Below are 17,933 nucleotides of genomic sequence, written 5' to 3'. Positions count from 1 at the left end.
TCCTTTTGCTTGTTTTAAACCTGCTGGTTATTAATTTCATCGGGTGACCCCTGGTTCTTGTGTTATGTGAAGGGGTAAATAACACTTCCCTGTTCACTTCCCCCACACCAGTCGTGATTTTGTAGAGCTCTATCATATCCCTCCTTAGTCGTCTCTTTTCTAAACTGAACAGTCCCAGTCTTTTTAATGTCTCCTTGTATGGCAGCTGTTCCATACCCCTCATCATTTTTGTTGCTCTTTTATGAACCATTTCCAATTTCGATATATCTCTTTTGAGATGGGGCAATCAGAACTACATGCAGTATTTAAGGTTTGCACGTATCATGGATTTATATAGAGGCATTATGACATTTTCTGTCTTATTATTTATCCCTTTCTTAATGATTACCAGCATTCTGTTCGCTTTTTTGACTGTTGCTGCACATTGAGTAGATGTTTCCAGAAACCTAGCCACAATGACTCCAAGATCTCTTTCTTGAGTGGTAACAGCTAATAGAGACTCCATCATTTTACATGTATAGTTGGGATTATGTTTTCCAATGCGCATTCTTTTGCATTTATCACCATTAAAGTTCATCCGCCATTTTGTTGCCCAGTCACCCAGTTTTGTGAGATCCCTTCATAACTCTCCGCAGTTAGCTTTGGACTTAACTATCTTGAGTAGTTTTGTATTATCTGAAAACTTTGCCACCTCATTGTTTGTCCCTTTTTCCAGATCATTTATGACTATGTTGTACAGCACCGGTCCCAGTACGGACCCCTGGGGGACGCCACTATTTACCTCTCTCCATTGTGAAAACTGACCATTTATTCCTACTCTTCGTTTCCTATCTTTTAACCAGTTACTGATCCATGAGATGTACAAGAGATATAAATCCTGATGTCTCAACCACGAGCTGATTGCGGGGGGTCAGGAAGTCATTTTCCCTATGGGCATCTTATTCCAAAATTCCACAGTAGAGGAGGGTTGGTAGCCTTCCTCGGTAGCCACTACCAGCTACTTCAATCAGAGACTGAATACAGGACCAGATAGACCATTGGTCCAACTGGATACTGGACTAGAGAGTCCATTTATCTGATCAGCTAAGAGAATTCGTGAGTTCCTGGAGGAAACTCATGGGGCTTTCTTGCATAGAGCAGAATGGCATTTGAGAAACGGTGTGATTCACTGACTGTATTGACTAGCTCTTTAGGATCTTATATCACTTCTTAAATGCCCAAAACTAGAGTCCCCTTTTCAGGAGGAATTTCAAACTCCCGCTTCTCCTAAATCCCCACCCATTGATTTAGACAGAGGAGAATGAAATGGGGTTGGTTTGGGAAAAAGTTTTAAATAGAGAAGGAGGATTAGGATTAACTCTGAATTTCCTGGGTTTATAATATTTGGTTTTGGGATCATTGCAACATGCCTGTAATGTTGGGTTTTTTTAACCCAAATTAACCCCATCTTAAAGGGATTTTTTGTTTTGTTTTGCCTGGCTATAATACAGTACTCAATTACACCATCCATCCCCAAAATTTACCTTTGTCCAACTGCTTTCCAGATAGAATCTCTAGTGGGAGAAAAAGTGAAACACTTTAAATGTAGCTGCTGTCAACTTTATGAAGATATTTCTGTTGTTAACTAACATAACTGCAGATTCATTTCATATACAAAAGGGCAGACATAAATGCAAAGAAACCCACAAAGCTCTTTCTAGTCAGACAATGTTAATAAAGTTAAATGGTATTTAGGATTACTTGACTTGACTGATCCCCGCACCTCTGCCAAGAGGGAGGCAGCATGAACTAGTGGCAAGGGTACTAGATCAGAGTCAAGAATCCAGGGTACTATTTCTATCTCTGCCACTGACCTACTGTGTGACCTTGGGAAGGTCACTTCTAGAACCAGTTGGAAAATTTTCCTTGAAATAGTTTTCTGTCAGAAAATTCTATTTGAGTAAATTGAACTTTTTAACTTTTTATTGATTTTGGTGAAACTTTGTTGTTTTGGGAAAAAAGGTAGGGGGCTGGAAATATCCCATTTCCATATCCCACTGCCAGAGCCTTTCCCTGCGGCCTTCCCACTGCCAGAGCATTTCACCGCCGCATGTAGCTATACATACCCTAACCACCGCTCCCAGTGTGGACAAGGCATGAAGGGTGTGTACAGCACCTAGCATAATGGGGCCCTTGTTCTTGGGTGGGGCCTCTATGGGCTACCGTAATACTACTAATAAAAGGGAATCTGTGTCCATCTCCCATTTCTCATCGAGTGGGAGAAAGATGATCAGTGAACAGAAATCCATACACAGGTGCCGACTTTGTGATTTGCCAAGGGGTGTTCGGCCCCTGCTTTGCCCCAAGCTCTGCCCCCACTCCACCCCTTCCTCCAAGCCTCCACCCCACATCTTCCCGCCCATGTTCCACCTCCGCCCTGCCTCTTCCCACCCTGTTCCTCCCCCACCCAATATTGCGCCCTGCCCCCCACTCCTTCCCCAGCACCTCTTGCACGCCACTAACAGCTGATCTGCGGTGGGAAGGAGGCTCTGGGGGGAAGGACACGGGCCAATCACGGGGCTGCTGAGCACCCACTATTTTTTTTCCATGGGTGCTCCAGCCCCAGAGCACCCACAGAGTCAGAGCGCCTATGGAGCATACACGTATACAACTTCATCATTATAGGAAAGTTCCCCTCATCCGCTTGCCCTAAGTCAGCTCAACTGAAACGAGATGCCCCATTAGCTCCAGAAATGTACCTTTGTCCAGCTTTGGTTCAGATGACAGTCTCTCTACAAGGAAGGGGAAAAAACATGGAAGAGGTGAAATCTCGGTTGTTCTGACTGGGGAGAGATACCTACTGTAGATTAGTAAGCTCTTTGGAGCAGGGACCAAAATTGGCAGTCGGGCCTCCTGCACAGGGGAGGGATAGCTCAGTGGTTTGAGCATTGGCCTGCTAAACCCAGGGTTGTGAGTTCAATCCTTGAGGGGGCCACTTAGGGATCTGGGGCAAAATCAGTACTTGGTCCTGCTAGTGAAGGCAGGGGGCTGGACTTGATGACCTTTCAAGGTCCCTTCCAGTTCTAGGAGATGGGATATCTCCATTAATTATTATTATTATAACACAGGTCAGAGAATTTTACCCAGTGACGTTGCATGAAGTCAATAATTTCTGGCTACAATCTTTTGGAAAGAGACACCCAGTCTTGATTTCAAAACTTCCTAGCGATGGAGAATCCCCAATGTCCATAGGTAGATGGCCTCAGTGGTCAATTATTATCACTGTTAAAAATGCGTGCGTTATTTCCAGGCTGATTTGGTCTCGCTTCAGTTTGCAGCCATGGAATCTCATAGAATCATAGAATCATAGAATATCAGGGTTGGAAGGGACCTCAAGAGGTCATCTAGTCCAACCCCCTGCTCAAAGCAGGACCAATTCCCAACTAAATCATCCCAGCCAGGGCTTTGTCAAGCCGGGCCTTAAAAACCTCCAAGGAAGGAGACTCCACCACCTCCCTAGGTAACGCATTCCAGTGCTTCACCACCCTCCTAGTGAAATAGTGTTTCCTAATATCCAACCTGGACCTCCCCCACTGCAACTTGAGACCATTGCTCCTTGTTCTGTCATCTGCCACCACTGAGAACAGCCGAGCTCCATCCTCTTTGGAACCCCCTTTCAGGTAGTTGAAGGCTGCTATCAAATCCCCCCTCATTCTTCTCTTCTGGAGACTAAACAATCCCAGTTCCCTCAGCCTCTCCTCATAAGTCATGTGCTCCAGACCCCTAATCATTTTTGTTGCCCTCCGTTGGACTCTTTCCAATTTTTCCACATCCTTCTTGTAGTGTGGAGTCCAAAACTGGACACAGTATTCCAGATGAGGCCTCACCAATGTCGAATAAAGGGGAACGATCACGTTCCTCGATCTGGCAATGCCCCTACTTATACAGCCCAAAATGCCATTAGCCTTCTTGGCAACAAGAGCACACTGTTGACTCATATCCAGCTTCTCGTCCACTGTGACCCCTAGGTCCTTTTCTGCAGAACTGCTACCTAGCCATTCGGTCCCTAGTCTGTAGCAGTGCATGGGATTCTTCTGTCCTAAGTGCAGGACTCTGCACTTGTCCTTGTTGAACCTCATCAGGTTTTTTTTGGCCCAATCTTCTAATTTGTCTAGGTCCCTCTGTATCCGATCCCTACCCTCTAGTGTATCTACCATGCCCCCTAGTTTAGTGTCATCTGCAAACTTGCTGAGAGTGCAGTCCACACCATCCTCCAGATCATTAATAAAGATATTAAACAAAACCGGCCCCAGGACCGACCCTTGAGACACTCCGCTTGAAACCGGCCTTTGCTAGATGAAAGAGCCCTTTGCTATCAGAAATCTTTGCCCCGTGCATATGGGCGGTGGGTGAACCACCCCCCTTTGGGGAGGCTAGTTCCCGGCCCCGCCCCTTCCTCCCTAGGCCTCCCCCTGTGGCCGGAGCCCTGAGCCACCCCCCCACGGCCAGAGGAGCCCCGGCCTGCCTGACCCAGCCACGCTGGCCCCACTGGCCTGACCCGCCTCGGTCCACTTCAGCCCCTGGCTGCCAGCTGGAGCAGAGCCCTCGCTGGCTTCAGGGGAGCGCAAGGGCGGGGTCACGGGGTGGAGCATGGGCAGCACCACAGCTTAGCCTTCCCTGGCCTGCAATACCTGCTGCCCGTGCCCGTGCTCGTGCAGGTAGGCAGAGGGCAAGTGAGGCTGTCCCGACGAAGGGCACGATTCTGTCCTCAGAGTCACTGGGGTAATTATCATTGACCTCTGTGGGTGCGGGCTGTGGGAATCAGCGTTCGCCATTGCTTGGCTTGGTCACACTGACAAGAGGACAAAGTGGAAAAACCCCTTATAGCCAAGGCAGCAGGCCCGGGGCTTTGGAAACTGGACCCAGCGTGAGTTTGCTTTGCTTTGCAAAGCTCCCGCATGGATACAGAAACTTCTTCCTGGTCTCGAGACACAGGGATCCACCCTCCTTGGGAAGTGGCTTGTTTTATATGAGCTTTTCCCAGGCTGATCTCAACAGATAGGGCCTGCTACACACTGAGGACACAGAACTAGCATCTCCTCTCAGAGTCAGAGACATATTCTCCCTCTAGCGGCAACTAGAAGCACACAGCATACTCCCCCCCTCTCACTCTCCCCCCCACTAAGGCTGGTCAAACATTTTCCATCCAAAACTACTTTTCAACAGAAACATTGGATTTTCGATTAAATGGAAAATTTTCACAAAAAGTGGCAACTTTCCACAGAAATGTTCAATTTATTTGTTGACATCTGAACACCTGAAAACTGAAAAGCTTTTGGCCAAAAATGCTGCCCTGGTGCCTCATGGGAATTGTAATTTGGTTTGCTCATGTTCCCGTTCTCCTTTATGGGACAGGTTCTTGAACTGGACTACATCACCCAGGATGCACCACAGTCGGGGACTCCATGAGGCCTAGCATACCTTCCTCAGGAGGAGACTGGTGGATCATGGGAAATGTAGTCCAATCAGGGAGCCCAGGCCATAGAGGAGAATGGGAGCCTGTGGCACCTAAACTACAGCTCCCATGAAACATTGCAGCAATATTTCCAAATTTAAATATTTAGTTATTTGACTGAAATATTTTTTGTTTGATTTTTTGAGATGGGGATGGTATGAAAAATCTTTTTTTTTTTCAGGGAAAATGTTACTGCAAACATTTTTGGTTTTGTTGAAAATTTCCTTGAGGAGAGGGGTAGAAAAAAAATAACAACTATATCTGGCCCTGCTCTGCTTCCTAGTTGCCTATGCTGGGATGGATCTGAGCATTATTGCCAACAGACAATTGCTTTGCAAGGGGAAATCATCCAGATAAGCTGGGGTACATGGGGCTACCAGGCTCCACAATCTAATGAATTTTGGTATCTGTACAGTGTTTTGCAAGCCACTAGCTACTTGGGCTTCAATTTTCAAAGTGGTGTAGGGGAACTGGGTGCCTGTTGCCCATTGGGACTGGGTACCTAACTCCCATAGGAAAAAAATCCTTGGAAAATTTGTCTTAAGCATCACCTCCTTCCCTTTGCCCCTGGTGAGATAGGAAAGTTATTATCCCTTTGTAAATATGGCAGGAAAGATAAGTGACCCAAACTGGTGGCCATGGTTCTCATGGGTTTCTATAAGGCAGACCATGCATAACCTGTAAGCTAGTGACAAGACTCTGAGCTCTCTGGAGACATCTTTTCATTATATGTGTGTACAACATCTACGGCAACGGGGCTTTGATCCCTATACGAGTAAATCAATATTTTAATCATAGCCAAGAACAGCCCCAGAGTTTGTTACCTTTAAATTTACTCAGAGTGTGCTCCAGAAATGTGTGCTTCTGAGAGAATTCCTTGACTCTCCTTTTCAGTTCCAGAGGAAGGGATGGTGGACTCTGCGACTTCCCCATCTCATATCTAGGGAGAAAAATGGCCTGTTAGTCATTGTTAACTGATTTCAACAACAATAAAAATGTAGTGGGGGAGGAAGAATTATCAGACTTTTTTTATTTAAAATCCCTTTTTTTAATCCGAAATTTCAAAATTTCAAAGAAATTCTTAAAAAAAAGTGACAGGACCATTCCAACTCCGTTCAGTCATTGGCCCCTTTGCTGAAATTGTTGACAATGGGGGCACGAAGGGGTTTTGTAATGGGGAAGACTGCCCATCCCGGAAGGAGGTGGAGTGAGGAGTCATGAATTTATGTGCATAAATACGACACCCTTGTCTCGTGGCACATTTTAAGTTCACTGGGACATGCACCAAATCGACAGGCACAACCTGAGCATGCAGACTGCTTAATAGAAAGGATAAACCGGGCACTGAACAGTCCTTAGATGGAAATGACTTCACACCATTACTGACCTAGGTGGAGTTTTGCAACCATTGACCCAGACGTTACTCTGTTGATGGGCGGCCGACAACACCCCTAGGTAGATATTGGTAGGCAGCTAGATGTTTGCTTGCTAAGTAGCCTGTGCTACCTTAACTGGTAAAGGCAAGTAGGTGAATGGCCCATATTCCATCTCTGATCTCCTGAGGCATCCAGACTGTCAGAGGAGTGGATAATTCATAGTATATCTGCAGCTGAATCTGCATTCTGGACTCTGGGGTAACGTAAGCCAGCTCAGAATTCTGGGGTTGGAGGGAGATTAGGAGCTGCAGGGAGCTTTGTCCTTTACCCAACACCTTCCCAGCATCCTCAAGTGTGAGGGGGAGCATAGGTGGCAACTTTTTGGGTGCTCCAGGGTTGGAGCACCCACAGAGAAAAATTGGTGGGTGCTCTGCACGCACTGGCAGCTCCCTGCTCTGCCCCACCCCACCCCACTCCAGCTCACCTCTGCTCTGCCTCTTCTGGGAGCACACCACGTGCCCACTTTCCCCCCCTAGCTCCCAGTGCTTGCACCGCAAAACAACTGTTTCGTGTGGCAGGGATGGATGGGGGAGGAGGGTAGAACGCGGCGGGTCCAATAGGGGCAAGGAGGGGGCGGAGTTGGGGCGGGGACATTGGGGGGAAGGGGTTGGAATGGGGGCAGGGCCCGGGTGGGGAAAGGGTGGAGACTGGGTGGGTCCAAGGGCGGGGGGGGCACGAGCACCCACCGGCGTCGGGGAAAGTTGGCGCCTATGAGGGGGAGTGAAAAGGAGCCACGTACCTGCTCAAAGTGCTTCTGATGTCCTAGAGAGGAGAGAGAAAGAAAAGGGGAGTTCAGTCCCACACAACATATACTGGAGATCCCTCTTGCTCTGAGGTATCTAACTTGCTTATTTAAAAATCCCTCTGGGTGCCTAAATACATTTGAAAATCTAGCCCCAGGGCACATAGGATTCTGAGCCTCATTGAAAGCCTATGGGATTTAGGATCCAAAATGCCTGAGGGACTTTTGAAAATGGGATTTAGGCTCCCAAGTCACTTAGGTCCAGATCCTCAAAGGACTTTCGGCACCTAACTCCCACTGAAATGAAGGGGAGTTTAGAAGCCTAAATGCTTTTGAGGATCCATCCCTTAGGTCCCTTTTAAAATTTTTACTCCCAGGTCCCTTAGCTGGGACGAAGTGGAAGACTCATAAATCTGTATATGTATAAACCCGTACAGCTACTAGAGGGGAAAAACACATGCTGGTGTGAGTTACATACGGCATCACAACAGTTGCGGGCTAATCTGCCAATGATAACTCTTGACAAATGTGTCCCTCATGACACGGACTCATTCCAACCAGTAGAAGTATAGCATGCAAATTAGCTGGAGAGGACGGGAGATGATTGTTTGAGTTCCCTCTGATGTCACAATGGGTCAGGTAAGCCTGACCTGAGCTATTGACTTGGCCCTGTCTGCAGTCTGTTAATCTGAACAATCACAGCTATAGCAGTCCTCTTTATAACAGTCCAAAACTGAAGGCCACTTCACTGATTCTCAGATTGTCCATTACTGGCGACCTTTAAATCAAGATTGGACGTCTTTCTAAAAAATACACTCTAAGTCAACCAAGAGTGGTGAGCTACATACAGGAATCTCTGGGTGAAATTCTCTGGCCTGTAATGAAGGAGATCAGACAAGCTGATCCAAATGATCTCTCCTGGGCATAAAATCTACCAAATTTATGGGAAAACTCATGTGTTTAAGTGCTTTGTTAGATCAGAGAACCAGTGTGCTGAGCACCTTGTACTATCAGGACCTCAATGAATAAAATAATGTATGTTTCTGCAATGCGGTGTATTGTGAACTGGGACTTCAATAGCAAAGAGCTAGGGACATGCCTACTAAGGGCTCTGGGGTATCTCTCACACAGTCTCACCTGCAGGAATTCACTTGCTGGCTGCCTGCACTTCCCTTCCATCTCACTGATCAGGGTCCCGAGACGAGATCTCTCCTGGGTGAGCCTGGTGGTGAATTCATCATGCCTCTTCAATATCTCCTTGTCCAGTACTTCCAGCTGGGCCAATAGGAGCAATTCTTTCTCCTCTAGAAACAGATGGAGTTTCTCAAATTCCGACAGAATCTTCTTCCTCTCGCTCTCCGTCTGTTGCTGCGATGAGCAGACACAAGCAGGGAAAGGGTGGAGAGAAACATGTGAAGGCCCATCCAGAGTAACATTTCCAAAGGAGTCTGTGGTACTTTGGGGGTTCACCCAGACTCTCCTGCATTCTCCACTTTGGCCACCTTAGAACCATGACGGACTTTACTTTATAGACATATGTAAACAGAGTCTGAATGAGCTCTCCCCTGACATCTAGTGGTGAGCTATGGAAAAGGACTTCAGGAGCTGATCTCATTTGCATGGGCACATCCACCCTGTCTAGGTGCTCAGCATGATGGGATTGCTTGCCCAAATGGTCATGTTTGGCTGGTGTGGGATCCACAGTCTCCTTGTTATTGGGGCAGGAGTATTAAAGGGTTGTTATCCTTACTGTCTGAACTGAGGGCAGCAGAACTGTACTTGGCATTTCCTGACTGAGGGACTCACACTCAACTAAATAGCACTCGCTAGGCAGGGGACATGGCTCCCAAAGGCCAGTGGGGTCACCCCATCCCCATTACCCAGCCCGCTTACTTATACCCATGACTGTTTCTACTTACCGTATGGGTGTTAGACCCTCACCGTTTATTGACTGTTTCCTGATCCCGCCCACCGGTTACCCACCCCTCATTGGGGACATTGCAGTCGGTATATACTATGTGTGCTGCCCAGCCCCAAAACACCAACATACCCCTATACTCTGTATGTTACCCCCAATGATCAATAACTGACACTTCAAACTTTCTGTATCGTTTATTTTTTAAAATATTCTCTAATAAAATTTATGTGTGGTGGTGTGGGTCTTGCTTAAGGCCCCAGACACTATTTAGCCCTGCCTCTCTCCAGTGTGTAATAACAGAGGTAATTCAGACTCACTTGAGAGTCTTGTTACACACTGCAGAGCTGAAATCACTGTTACCTAGGTCTAAGTATTAGCCCTGCTTTGGTACAATGTCTCTGATGCAAGAGACTGCCCAGTGTGCACCAGCAGTGAAGCTCTACCACTAACACCTGAAATCACTAACAGCTATTACCTGAGTAAGGTGCCTCTCCTTCTCTCCCTCCCCCCCAGGGTGGGAGATGAACTCTGAAGATGCACCTCTGAACTCTGGGTCTGTACTGTCCAAGGACAGCAACTGTGAGTGGGGTGCAGAGAAGGGATAGATAAAGGGATTTTTGAGTTACTTGACTTAAGAACCTGAGGGGAACCTGCCCAACTTACTTGGTGGTGGGTCTTTTGCTCATGGTTTAGGTTTATAAACCCTGTTTGCGGTGTTTCCCAAAATTAATGCTGCATTATTTCCCTCCTTTTATTAAAAGGTTTTGCTACACTCAGACTCTGTGCTTGCAAGAGGGGAAGTATTGCCTCTTAGAGGTGCCCAGAGGGTGATGTGTAATTGTCCCAGGTCACTGGGTGGGGGCTCGAACCAGTTTTGTGTTGTATTGTTGAAAAGGAAAAAGGAACCCCTAGATACTGAACCTGGCCCTTGTTGCTACCACCTTTGACTGGCAGAAGAGTTACAGGGTTACACATAAATAAGTGATTATCCATTATAGAGCATCACACATTACTCTGTACGACTCCAATGGTATTCAGAGTCATCACATAGGTTCATTTGCTAATGAGGAAGTACCAGCAGCTCCTCGCTTGTTATTTCCCCATTCAATTTCAGTGCAGCAATGCCTTCCATCTCCTTCTTCAGCATCTCCAAACGACTCCTAATTTGTCCCTAGAGAAAAGAAAAGTTACTTGCACTTGAGGGTATTTTCCTGAGTTATTTATAGGTTGACAATTATTAACTCGGTTATAAAACATGCACAAGCTCTGTCCTTCAAAATGTATATACACATCATAAATTATATATGAATAAAGACAATCTGCTTTGTCTAGCAAAGTTCATACGTCACCTGGGATAGAAGAAGACATCACATCTCTCAGCCATGAGCTCAATAGCAAAATAACAAATATTATATACGTGCATTAGACAGACAGAAAGTTCAGTCAAACTACATGCTTCGATTAAGTTAAATAGACCAGAATATTAGGCTCTAGAGACATTCTTGTAAATATACGATGGGGTATTAAAATCCCCAGTTTAGAATAAAACTAAATATCACACTTGATCCTGTATGTACACAAAACTTAATGACATTTCGCAAGAAAAGAATTTGAAAATGAATTTTCACGAACATCTACATGATCCCCAGTCAGAACGCCTCCTCCTCCCGGCCAGCTTAAGATAATAAAAACAGCAACAAAAAAGATTTGTCAAAATTTAAAATGATGGGTGAGATTCTGAGCAGTATCTCTTAGCGATATAGCACAGAACTTACGGCCCAGGGAGGGGTGGCACTATGATGGGAATACAGAGCTAAGCAAGGGATCCCTGCAAGATCAGGTCTTAGGGTGTAAAATCAGCCGTTGTCTCTTGTCTGGGCAGAACTAGCAACATTAAGAACGATACACACATTTAGGATTCTTTTCCTAGCTCTTCTTTAGCAGGTCACAGCCTTATCTTTCACTGATGTGAAGTAAACAAACTCCCAGGCGAAAGATTTTGCTAAGGTGAAACAGTTTTGAACAAAACCTTTTTCCCCCTGAGGAAAAAACCCAACATTCTTGTTCAAAGCTGCTGCTTTCCATGAACACTTTAGTTTAGTTGAAAACTCAATTTTTCATAGACTACCAGAGTTAGAAGGGACCTCAGGAGGTCATCTAGTCCAACCCCCTGCTCAAAGCAGGACCAATCGTGAGACGGATTTTTGCCCCAGATCCCTAAATGGCCCCCTCAAGGATTGAGCTCACAAACCCAGGGTTTAGCAGGCCAGTGTCAAACCACTGAGCTATCCCTCCCCCCATTTGTTTGTTCTTCAAAACAAACAACAATAAAGTTTCCACAGAAAAGCATTAGCCAGGCCAGGCATTTGAAAGTTACCTGCTCCAGACGCTATGAGTGGGGCCGGATCACTGCAGCGGCACAAAGGACCCTTAAACCAGCCCTTATAAGGGAATCCTGAGTTGATGTTAAACTCTCCTTCCTCAGCATATAAGGTGTTTAGGGAGCAGGGCCTAGTGCAGTGGTCCCCAAACTTTTCGGGGTCATATCCTCTCTCACCCCTGTTCGCACCCCACCCCCAGGGCAGCTGGGGCCAGAGTAAGGTGACCAGGTGTCCGGTTTCCGACCGGAACACCCGGTTGAAAAGGGATCCTGGCGGCTCCGTTGACTGGGCCTGACTAGGCCATTGACTGTGCGTTGACTGCAGCGGGGCTGGCAGCCGGCATGTCCCCACTCTGGTTCCTATGCGTAGGGGCAGCCAGGGGGCTCTTCACACTGTCCCGGCCCCAAGCGCCGCCCCGACAGCTCCCATTGGCTGGGAACCACAGCCAGTGGGAGCTGAGGGGGCGGTGCCTGCAGAGGGAGCAGCGCACAGAGCCACCTGGCCACGTCTCAGCATAGGAGCTGGAGGGGCGACAGGCCGCTGCTTCCGGGAGCTGCTTGAGGTAAATGCTGCCTGGAGCCTGCACCCCTGAGCCTCCCCCGGGGCTGGGCCCCAACCCCCTGCCCCAGCCCTGATCCCCCTCCCGCCCTCTGAACCCCTCGATCCCAGCCCGGAGCAACCTCCTACACCCCAAGCCCCTCATCCTAAGCCCCACCCCAGAGCCGTACCTCCAGCCACAGCCCTCACAGACCCCCAACCCCATCCCCCTACCCCAGCCCAGAGCTCACCTCCTGCACTCTGAACCCCTCATCCCCAGCCCGGAGCCACCTCCTGCACCCCTAATCCCTCATCCCTGGCCCCACATCAGAGCCACACCCCAGCTGGAGCCCTCACCCCCCTGCACCCCAACACCTGCCTCAGCCTGGAGCCCCCTCCCACACTCTGAACTCCTCATTTCTGGCCCCATCCTGGAGCCTGCACCTCCAGCTGGAGCCCTTACCCCCTCTTGCATCCCAGCCCCATGAGCCAGCCCGGTGAAAATGAGCGAGTGGGTGAGGGCGGGAAGAGTGAGTAACGGGGGGGGGGGTAATGGGGGCGTGGCCTTGGAGAAGGGGTGTGGCATTGGCGGGGCCCCAGAGGAGGGGCAGGGCAAGGGTGTTCGGTTTTGTGTGAGTAGAAAGTTGGCAACCCTAGGCCAGAGCAGAGCCGTGATAAGGGGGCTGAGGCTGGGGATGCAGCTGGGGCGGGTCTGGGGCCAGACTGGGAATGGAGCCCCGGCTGGGGGCCAAGGCTGGGAGTGGAGCTGGGCATGGGGCGGGGAGCCAAGGCCATGGCTGGCAGTGGAGCCGGAGCAGCGTTGGTGGCGGAGCAGGGCTGAGTGGTGCTACCTCCCTGCCCCCCCCCAGTGCCTCCCCAAATGTTCCTCCCCTCGGGGTTGCACCCTACAGTTTGGGGACCAGTGTCCTAGTGGACTGCACCAGCAATAGCGATGGCCATTTTACCTATCCCCAGTCTCAAGGAAGTGGGAAGTTGACGCTAGGTGCCTCTTTTGGGCAGCGGTGTCCCGCCACCCTTCTCTCCAGCCCCCAGGCTGAGAGGGATTGAGGAGTGGTCCTTGACAACCTTCTGCCCTGATACACATGCACGCACCATCCCCCAGCCTTCTAGAGAAAGGAATAAGGGAGCAACGTGGGGGTGGAAGCCCAGTCTGGGACGATAAGGATTTTGGGAAGAGACGGAGGGAGACTTGCTCTCTTCCCATCTATTTCAAATTCTCTCGGCTCATTGAGGGGAGATTATAAAGGGGCTGGGGTTGGGGGCTGGGGCCTGGGCCAGGCCGGAGCGGAGCTGGGAACAAAGTGGAGTTGGGTGTCCCGCCCCGCACCCCCTCCAGATGCTCCGCCCTGGGGGGACATGCCCCACAGTTTGGGGACAACTGAGCTAGAGACTGCTGAGCCGGCTATGGCCTTGGCTAAGAAACACGTGTCTCCAGAGGTCCCCGGTTTGATCCTGGCCGCCGGGGTCGGTCGGCGTTACCCCGAGTCACTAAAAAGAACAGTGTAGCCCCCCCAGGCCCATCTAGTTTTCTAAGTACGTACTGCACAGGACCGAACTCGGGTGGCCTCAGTGCCTGCTAGCTCAGGCATGTCTACACATGCTGCCATCCCCCATCACGCCTCCTGATTCCTGTGTATGTGTAGACACACCCTGAGGGCCCACATGGGGTGTTATCCTGCTGTAATTATAGCAGTATAATTACACTATTTTCCCATGTAGACAAGTCTGTAAGTCCTTACATGGCCCCCACGCCCATCGGGTCTGAGCACCTCACAGTCCTGACACCACCGACACAGAAAAGTGCTGTTCTCCCTGTTTTACGTGGAGGCTAAGGGACTTGCTCAAGGTCACACAGGAAGTCTGTGGCAGGACAGGACACTGACCCTAAGACTCCCGCATGCGCTCCAAGCAGTGACAGATTTAGAGTTAGTGGGGCCCTGTGCGCCATTTTTGCCCCCCCGCCCCCCAGGACCCAGCCAAGAAAAAGAACATTCTCTCTTATCTCGCTTCTGTTTTTCATTCTTTTTTTTCTTCATCCTCCTCCTATATTATAAGTAATACGAAGTAAATGAAAATAAAGTGAGGTACCTTGATTGGGGCAGGGGGTTGGGGTGCAGGAGGGGATGCGGGGGTCGGGCTCTGGGAGGGAGTTTGGGTTCTGGGTGCAGGCTCTGGGCTGGGGCAGGGGGTTGGGATGGGGAGGGGGGAGGTGTGCGGGCGCTGGGAGGAAGTTTGGGTGCTACGTGCAGGCTCTGGGCTGGGGCAGGGGGTTGGGATGTGGGAGGGGGTGAGGGGTGCGGGCTCTGGGAGGGAGTTTGGGTTCTGGGTGCAGGCTCTGGGCTGGGGCAGGGGGTTGGGATGTGGGAGGGGGTGAGGGGTGCGGGCTCTGGGAGGGAGTTTGGGTTCTGGGTGCAGGCTCTGGGCTGGGGCAGGGGGTTGGGATGTGGGAGGGGGTGAGGGGTGCGGGCTCTGGGAGGGAGTTTGGGTTCTGGGTGCAGGCTCTGGGCTGGGGCAGGGGGTTGGGATGTGGGAGGGGTGAGGGGTGCGGGCTCTGGGAGGGAGTTTGGGTTCTGGGTGCAGGCTCTGGGCTGGGGCAGGGGGTTGGGATGCGGGAGGTGTCAGGGGTGCGGTACTTACCTTGGGCAACGCAGCTCCCAAAGCGACCAGCACACCCCTCTGGCAGCGACTCCTGAGCAGGGGGTGGGGCAGGAGGTCTCTGTGCACCGCTCCTGCAGCTTCCATTGGCCGCACTTCCTGGCCAATGGGAGCTGCGAGTCGGTGCTTGAGTCGGGGGCAATGCACGGCGACACCCTGCCCAGGGGCCACAGACACATTCTGGCTGCTTCTGGGAGCGGCGCGGTGCGGAGGGAGGGAGGGGGGCAGCACGGGCAGGGAGCCACTTTAGCCCTGCTGCACTGCTGCTGGCATGTCTCTGCGCGCCCCTTGGGGGAACAGGAGCAGCAGGGGCGCCCGGAGCCCAGGGCTGGCTCTGGCTTTTTTGCCGCCCCAAGCAAAAAACAAAAAAAAACAAAAACAAAAAAACTGCGGGGGGCCGGAGAGCAAAGCACACACACACACACACACACACAAACACCTGTGGGGTGTCCGGAGCGGCAAAGCAAAGCAAAAAAACAACAACCTGCAGGCGGCCGGAGCAAGGGTGCAGGGGGACTCCCTGCGCTGCAGACGTGCAGCGGAGTGCGTGCCCGGTCTAGTGGGGGGCGGTCTGGGGGCACTGTGGATGCTGAGGGAGGTGGCCTGGGACCCCCACTGGTGCTGGAGGCCGCGGCGTGCAGCCCGGCACCCCTGTGGTAGTGTGTGTGTGTGCGGGAGGTTGGCGGGGCTGGCAGGGGCTCCCTGCCCAGCTCTGCATCCCTGCAGCTCCTAGACAGCGGAGAGACCAGGGGGCTCCAGCGCGCTGCTCCCGCCACAAGTGCCGGCTGCTGCAGCTCCCATTGGCCAGGAACCGCAACCAATGGGAGCCGCAGGGGAGGGGCCTGCGGGCACCAGCAGCGTGTGGCGTGGAGCCCTTCCCCCCCACCCCACTGCCTAGGTGCTGCAGGGCCATGCCAGTGGGAGCCGGGGAGCCCCCCCCACCCCGAGGTAAGCGCCTCCCGCACTCCCAACCCCCTGCCCCAGCCCTGAGCCAGCACCAGCCGCTGCAAAAGTCACGGAGGTCACGAAAAGTCACAGAATTCCGTGACCTCTGTCACAGACTTGCAGCCTCACCTACACGTTGCCCAGGCAGGGCTGCCGGAACATAGAGGGGCCCCGAGGGGGAATAGGAAAAAGTTGTGGTTACTCCTCTATAACTTTCAAACTCAGGCCCCAACACGGGGCTCAGGCAGGTGGAAGGAGATTGCCAGTCCTGCAGCTCCCAACTTTTCCAGACCACTGTCCTCCTTTCAGCAGGCTGATGTCTCTGGCCTGCCCCCAAGTTTCCCCTCATTTACAAACGACTCGCTTACAAACTCAGACATAATACAAAAGTGTCACAGCCACTAGTACTGAACAATTGCTGACTGTCGCATTTTTACCATTGAATTATAAAATAAATCGACTGGCATATAAATATTGTGCTTCCATGTCAGTGTATAGTCTATAATGGAGTATAAACGCGTCAGTGTCTGTCTGAAGTTTTAGTTTGTATGGACTTCGCTAGTCCTTTTTAGGTAGCCTGTTGTAAAACTAGGCTGATCTCTAGTGGAGTTGATGAACTCTGAGTACCCCCAGGGGACACGTACCCCCAGTGGAGAACCACTGCTCTAAAATACACCACCAGGGGTCTCTGTCCAGCCCAGAATCCCGAGGGCACAAAGCTGTTTAAAATTGGCACTGCTCCCTCTCCCCCGATCTGAGCCTGCTGCACAGAACAGCTCACACAATGAGGTGTAGCAATTTCAGACAGTTGTGCTGGACGAGGATTCCTTCCTACCTTGTACTCCTGGGCGGCCTCCTCTGCAGGAACCACCGTGTGAGCCCTGTGCTCCTTGGACCTGTCGCACACCACGCAGATGGGGGACTGATCCTCCTGACAGAAGAGTTTCAGAGCCTCCTGGTGTTTCTCGCACGCTCTCCTGGCTCCGACATCTTTTGTCGATTGCAAATGTAGCTGCTTGGCTATTTCTACCATGTTGGCCAGCTGCCAGTTAGGCCTGAGGTTCCTCTGGGGAAAGGTCGCTCTGCATTGAGGGCAGGAGACGTCTTTATCAGCTCCCTCCCAGCACTGGGTGATGCAGGCTTGGCAGAAATTGTGCCCACAGTCTATAGTCACCGGATCATTAAAATACTCCAGGCAGATGGAACAAGAAGCTTCATCCTGGAGGCTTTGCCTTGCCTTTGCAGCAGCAGCCATGGCTCATCCCGGGCAGGAGAGCCGTTTAATTTCACTTCCCTGTTCCCTGAAATGTGCTGACCCTTGAACGAGAAAGGGGAGTTTCCCTTCTTGTAAACAGGCTTGACGTGGAGTTGAGTCATGGTTCGGAACCGCAGCTTCCTGGTGACAGCTCCAAAGTTTGTCTCGCTCATGGAACAGAAGTGGGTCCAATCAAAGATATTACCTCGCCCGCCTTGTCTCTGCCGGGGGAATGCAAGATAAAGGACCAAAGCGATGTAAATCTGTCTGGGGGCACAGCACAGCTGGTATCACAGCCAAGACAACGGGACTGAGGAAGGGATCGACTAGCAGTGATTTTCAAACTTTTTGTATTGGTTTACACAGCAAGCCTCTAAGTGTGACCCCCCCCCCGCGTATCAATTAAAAATGGGGGGTTAATTTAATGTAATGGGGGCTCAGGGGGAGTTGACAGCTCACAACCCCTGTGTAAACACCTTGCGACCCCCTGAGGGACCACCAGGGCCGGCTTTAGGCTGATTCAGCCGATTCGGCTGAATTGGGCCCCGC

General features: G+C 50.7%; 1 protein-coding gene across 1 annotated transcript in view; it reads right to left on the bottom strand.

Annotated features, from left to right (window-relative positions):
• Positions 1 to 17,933, bottom strand: part of LOC101949018 (zinc finger protein RFP-like) — a 23,492-nt gene extending 5,559 nt beyond the window's left edge. Inside the window, exons 1-7 of the mRNA XM_005312485.4 lie at positions 16,965 to 17,933; positions 10,666 to 10,761; positions 8,810 to 9,040; positions 7,670 to 7,692; positions 6,319 to 6,434; positions 2,739 to 2,771; positions 1,524 to 1,553 (exon numbers count right to left, since the gene is read on the bottom strand). Coding sequence (XP_005312542.2) covers positions 1,524 to 1,553; positions 2,739 to 2,771; positions 6,319 to 6,434; positions 7,670 to 7,692; positions 8,810 to 9,040; positions 10,666 to 10,761; positions 16,965 to 17,384 — 949 coding nt within the window. The 5' untranslated portion in view covers positions 17,385 to 17,933. The remainder of the gene's footprint in view (positions 1 to 1,523; positions 1,554 to 2,738; positions 2,772 to 6,318; positions 6,435 to 7,669; positions 7,693 to 8,809; positions 9,041 to 10,665; positions 10,762 to 16,964) is intronic.

The sequence above is a fragment of the Chrysemys picta genome, chromosome 12 (assembly GCF_011386835.1).
Source record: "Chrysemys picta bellii isolate R12L10 chromosome 12, ASM1138683v2, whole genome shotgun sequence".
NCBI classification, from domain to species: Eukaryota; Metazoa; Chordata; order Testudines; family Emydidae; genus Chrysemys; species Chrysemys picta.
The sequence above is the reverse complement of the archived record's forward strand: the minus strand, read 5'-3'. Positions and strand labels throughout refer to the sequence as shown.